Raw genomic sequence first — 5,351 nt, forward strand, 5'->3', positions numbered from 1 at the left:
GTCGATCACCACGGCCGCCGCGCTCTGGAAGTGGCCCAGCGAGAGCCCGGGGGACGGTCCCGGCAGAGCATAGCAGGCCCCGCTGAGCAGGCCCAGGCCCGTGACCACCGGCGAGTCGGTAATGTCCTCCGCTGTCAGCTTGAGCCCGGGACCCTGGGGCGCAGTGCCCACCATGGCCATGGGCAAGACCTTGTGGCTGGTGCCAGGTGTGGTGAATGTGACCAGGGAGAGCTGCTCCCCCGGGGCCCTGAGAGAGCTGCCGGGCGGCCAGGAGGAGAGCCGATGGGAGTTGGAGGTGGGAGGGGCACTGAGGCCCACCGTTTCTCTGCTCACATAGACGCAGGTCTTTTCCTGGGCCAGGGGCACCCGAAGTATCCCCACGTGGGTGGGCAGACCCAAGGCCTCCCCTTCCTGGCACGGGGTCGGGGCCTGGCCAGCCTCCCTGGTGGAGGGGGGGCCTCTTGAGAGGATGGGCTCTTTGGAGATGGTGGGCTCTTGGCAAAAGGCAGGCTGCCCAGTGAGAGAGAGTTGCCTGGCGAGAGGGGTCCCAGTGAGAGGGGGCTGTCCAGAGAGGGGGTGCTGCTCAGCGAGTGGGGGCCAACGGCTGAGGGGGGCCTGCCTAGTCCCTTCAGCCTGAGGGTAGTTAGGGTGAGCAGTCCTGGCCTCCTTCCGGGTGTGGCTGCCTGTATCCGCCAGGAGCAGGGCTCTGGCTGCCTCCTGGGCTGTGGCTGGGGGGGCCGGCTCTGGGATGGTCACCGGCAGCCTCCTGGCCTGGCCCGCGGAGGCATCCTGCACCGCGGACGCATCCAGGATCCAGATGGCGTGAGTGGGTTCGCTTTTTTCAGCCGCAGGTTTGGACCAGCCAGGATCCTGGACGCAGTTCAGTGTCCTCTCTCCAAACTGGAGGGGCCCTCGCAGTGGAAGGGGCGCGGGGAGCAGGCTCACCCTGATGGGTGTCTCGGTACCAGGGGAGTCCTGTGACTCCAGGTTGACCTTCGCTTCCTTGTGGGCCAGGGCCACCTCGCGGTAGCTGCCAGAGGAGAGGCTGGAGGGCACGGGGCTGGACGACACCGACGAGACGGGCCCGAAGCTGGAGCGATCGCGGTTAGGGGAGGCGACGGGCACGGCCAATGGCCGGGTGGACGGCATATTCTCAGGGGCATAAACGAGCGGAGGGTTGGGCACGAGGCCCACCAGTACCGCCCGTGAGCCCAGGGGGTCCTGGCACAGCAGTCCCATCCTGGTGCTTCCCGTGTCCATGTCAAACACCAGCACGTGGCCTTCCGCAGGGTCCTGGAGCTGGCAGGTGGGGGCGCCGGAGGCGGGCCTCTGCGTGGCTTCCCCGGGAGGCTGGGCCGGGCGCTGCCCATGGCAGGTCACTTGGCAGGCGGGGAGCGGCGCCCTGGCGCAGGTGCTGCTGCAGACCCTGAGGGGCTGCCGTTCTGGCTGCGAGCTGACCTCCTGGCGGCTCCTCTGGGGTGTGGGGGTGCCCGGGCTGTCTAGCTTGAAGGTATAGAACAGCGGCTTCTCTGCTGGAGTCTCAGGCTGCTTCAGTAGCACCGGCCTTCTGGCAGCTTCGAGCTCGGAGGCATGGTCTGGGGACTCTCTCGGAGTGGCTCCTGGGATGGGGAGCGGCTGAGAACCAAAGATCACGTGGTCCTGGCAGAATGTGACCACCTTGGAAGTCTCCAAGAGGCCTGACCACTGGTTGCCACTCTCCCTGAGCAGGTCCCGGGACAAGTCCTTGGCGGTGGCGAGGCTCCCGGGCAGGTGGTCGCGGCTGCAGGTGTTACGTGCCACTGCTGCCGGCGTGAGGGTTGTCTGCAGAGCTGGAGTGTTGGCCCGTGTTGGAGCTGGAGGTGCCTGAGCTGGCCACCAGCACTGACCCTGATCTTGGGCTGGAGCGTGAGGAGGACCTGGGGCTGCAGCTGAGCCAATCTCCCCTGCAAGGAAACAGGGGACCTGCTGGCTCCTTGCCAAGCCCCAGGGGGCTTTCTGGTGGGTGCCGCAGGGGCCTTTGCCCCAGCCTACCAGGACTTTAGCCGGAGCCTTGCCCTCCCTCGCACCCTGCACCTGAAGCCAGGAGCTGCGGCCCCCGAGCTGGGCCAGGCCATCGGAGCTGTCCCTGGGCGTGCCCCAGGGCAGGGGCAGGGTCTCATTCTCCAGGACGAGATGCACTTGGGCTTCCACGACGGGGCTGGGGCGCGGGCCGGTGGAGGAGAGTCTCGGGGCGTCCTGGGAGGCCCGCTCCGAGCCACACTGTGCGCCACCCTCAGCGGGGCCCCAGGGGAGCTGGTGAACAGGCTCAGGGCTGTGGGCCTGGGAGGCTGGGCCACAGGCCCCATCAGTGACGGCCTCGGGGGACCATGACAGCCGCTGCCTAAAGCATATGGGCCCCGAGTTTATCCACGGTCCCTGAGACTCTCTGAGGCCACCCCACAGCAGCTGCTGGCTCCTGGCTGAGGGGTGGCCCTGGGGGTCCGATGGATCAGGGTCCCCCACCTGCTTGGTGACTTCCATAGTCCTGCTCCATGCCTAGGCGCCCTGCCCCCACTTTATTGCCATGACAACCCCACACATCACAGCCCCCAGTGACCTGGGTGGGGGTGACAGAGTGTGGGAAACCAGGGGCCCCACCCGCCTGGGGAGACAGAAAGGCCCAGGTCGCCCAGGAAAGCCTGCTGAGCCTCGGCCGCTCCTCTCCCCTCCCGGCCAGGGGCCCTCTCTGCTCAGGCGGTGGTGCCGGGTGCCGGGAGAGGGCAGTGCTTGGGAGCCGGAGGGCAGGGGAAGCCCCTGGGAGGAAGGCGGGCGGGGAGACGCTGAGGAAGCCCGGGCTCCCCGTCTACCTCCCAGGCAAGACGGGCCCTTCCTTTCCCCTCATTTCCAGGGGCCCTTCCTTTCCCCTCATTTCCAGGGGCCCTTCCTTTCCCCTCATTTCCAGGTGGCCACCTGAGACGGAGCCCTGGCCACCGGCTGCAGTTCCAGGTGTGACATGAGGCCCCTTCCTCACTCAGCCCTGGAGGCAGGGGAGAGGGCAGGCCCAGGCCCCACCCCAGGCTCCCCAGGTTCTCGCGCCCGCTCCGGGGACAGACTCTCCTTGGCAGTGGCTCTGCTCCAGATGGCTCCCCTCTGTCTGTGCCTCAGAGCCCCCTCCCAGAGCCACATCTGTGAAACCTGGGGCTGGGATCCCATGGAGCTGGCGGTGGGGACCACAGGGCCCTGGGGGTGGGGCCTCGGCTCAGAATTCTCAAGTCCCAGGGTTCTAGCTCTTGTCACATTGTGTCAGCTTCCCCGTGGTGGCCGGAGGGGGCTTGGAGCCCTGGGCGCAGGGCGAGGTCACAGTGGACACGGGCCAGCCAAGTGCAAGGACAAGTGGAGGCACATTAAGGACATGGTGGTTACAGAGCCCTCCACACAGCGCACACGGGGTGGTGCACAGCGGGGCAGGGGGGTGCAGGGCTGCGCACACAGTGGGCACAGCTGCCGACACGGGGCGGGCGAGTCGGACAAAGGACTGGACGTAGGGCGGGCACCTAGGAAATGCGGGGGCAGCTCCGCTCTCCATTTCTTAGATGGGCAAACAGAGGGGCCGGGAGGATGGGACCTGCCTAGACCGCCAGCCCGGGCCCGGGCGAGCCTGCGACCACGGAGGACAGGCCTAGGCGGCCCTCTGGGGAGCTGCTCACGGCCAGAGGCCTGTGCCTGGAGGTTCTGTCCCCCCAGCCAAGAGCTCTGGGCCTCCTCCCTCTGTCCTCCAGCGCCGGGTCCTCTCAGGCCTCAGTCTTTCTGCCCAGGAAACAGGTTAGTGGAGGAGGCAGCTGCAGGCTGGGCCTCTGATGCCGTGTGTTTTCACAGAAGTTAAAAATAGTGCTTACAGTTGGCCGTGGGGTGTGAAGCAGTGTGACCGGGGCCAAGGCTAGCACTGAGCTGCGCCTGCAGCTTCCTGACTCAGCACCGGGCAGAGGCTGACACAGCCAGGTCTCAGCCCCCCGGGCCCCACCCCTTCCCTAGGTGCTGCCTTCATTTAAGAATGGGCACAGGCCCTGGCCAGTTGGGTGTTGTCCTGCCCACCAAAAGGTTGCCAGTTCAATTCCCGATTGGGTTTTGGGCTCCATCCCCAGCAGGGGGGCGTGCAGGAGGCAGCCAATCAATGATTCTCTCTCATTGATGTTTCTCTCTCTCCCCCTCTCCCTTCCTCTCTGAAACATATATGTATGTAAACATGAATGAACGGGGACCTCTGGACACTGCTCTCACCATACACCATGGCCCAGGACAGTAGCAGAGCCCAAGGGCCTGTGGCCTGCACACGGGCACACACACACACACACACACACACACACACACACACACACGCTGAACACGGTTGACTTCATTCATCTCTGACCCCAAGGAAACTACTTTTGGGGGGTTGGTTTTCCCCACAACAGAGATGCTAGGACTTGTACAGCCCTTGGGGTGGGCTGCACTGGGAGGCGGGGAGGCAGGGCGGGAGGCCCCAGGAGCCCCCTAACCGTCTGTCGCTGAGCCATCCCCTACCTCCCGCAGAAGAGGGGCGCACTGCTCCCCTCAGGACTGGGTCTTTGTGAGCGGCTGGCCCAGCCCGGGGTGTCCTGGGGGAGGAGCAGAGCCCGCGGAGGGGTAGCCGCGAGGAAGGCTGGAAAAGGCGTGGAGAGGGGAGAAGGCTCTTCCCCCTGGGGAGCAACCACACCGCTTGGGCAGTAGGAACCACAGCTGTTATGGATGGGGCTCCTCCCCTGCGCCAGGCCACGCTGAGCACAGGGCATCGGCCTCGCGGCGATGCAGGAGCCTGGCGCTGCCTCCCTCTCTTGCCAGTGAGGGCATCGAGGCACAGGGAGGAGAGAATTCACAGCGGTCTCAGCTGGTTAGCACTAGAGCCAGCATCCGAAGCCAGGCCACTGGGCTTGGGGCCCCATTCGGGCACGATGGTGCTGCCCCTGCGTGCCGTGCCCAGGGCCGCGGGCATGGCCCTGTGGGAGGGAAGCCAGCAGGTCTCGCTCCTGAGCGGCAGCCCCACCCCAGCGGGTGTCCCCCAGTGGCCTGCCCCCCCTCCCAGCTCAGCAGGTGGCCTGGGCCTGGGAGGGGCATTTTCCCGTTGGCACCATGAAGCCAGTGCCCTCCCGGGAACCTGGCGGTGCTGAGCAGGGGCCAGCTACACACCGAGAGGCCAGGCGAGTCCTTTGTACCAGGAATTCGTGGCCGCCAGAGCTCACTCCCGTCCATCCACCTGAGGGGGGGGGCAGGGGCAGCTGGAGAGGCGCGGGCAGGTCCCTCTGCCAGCCCCTGGGGATCAAGCAAGAACATTGCCCCTTCCCCCCCCCCCCCAGCCG

The 5,351-nt window shown here is 66.5% G+C and overlaps 1 protein-coding gene across 1 annotated transcript in view; it reads right to left on the reverse strand.

Annotated features, from left to right (window-relative positions):
* LOC102262992 (protein piccolo-like) overlaps positions 1 to 2,520 on the reverse strand; it is a 3,523-nt gene extending 1,003 nt beyond the window's left edge. Inside the window, exon 1 of the mRNA XM_014539000.1 lies at positions 10 to 2,520. Coding sequence (XP_014394486.1) covers positions 10 to 2,520 — 2,511 coding nt within the window. The remainder of the gene's footprint in view (positions 1 to 9) is intronic.
* Positions 2,521 to 5,351: the final 2,831 nt, after the last annotated feature.

This window comes from Myotis brandtii, unplaced genomic scaffold (assembly GCF_000412655.1).
Source record: "Myotis brandtii unplaced genomic scaffold, ASM41265v1 scaffold207, whole genome shotgun sequence".
Taxonomy (NCBI): Eukaryota; Metazoa; Chordata; class Mammalia; order Chiroptera; family Vespertilionidae; genus Myotis; species Myotis brandtii.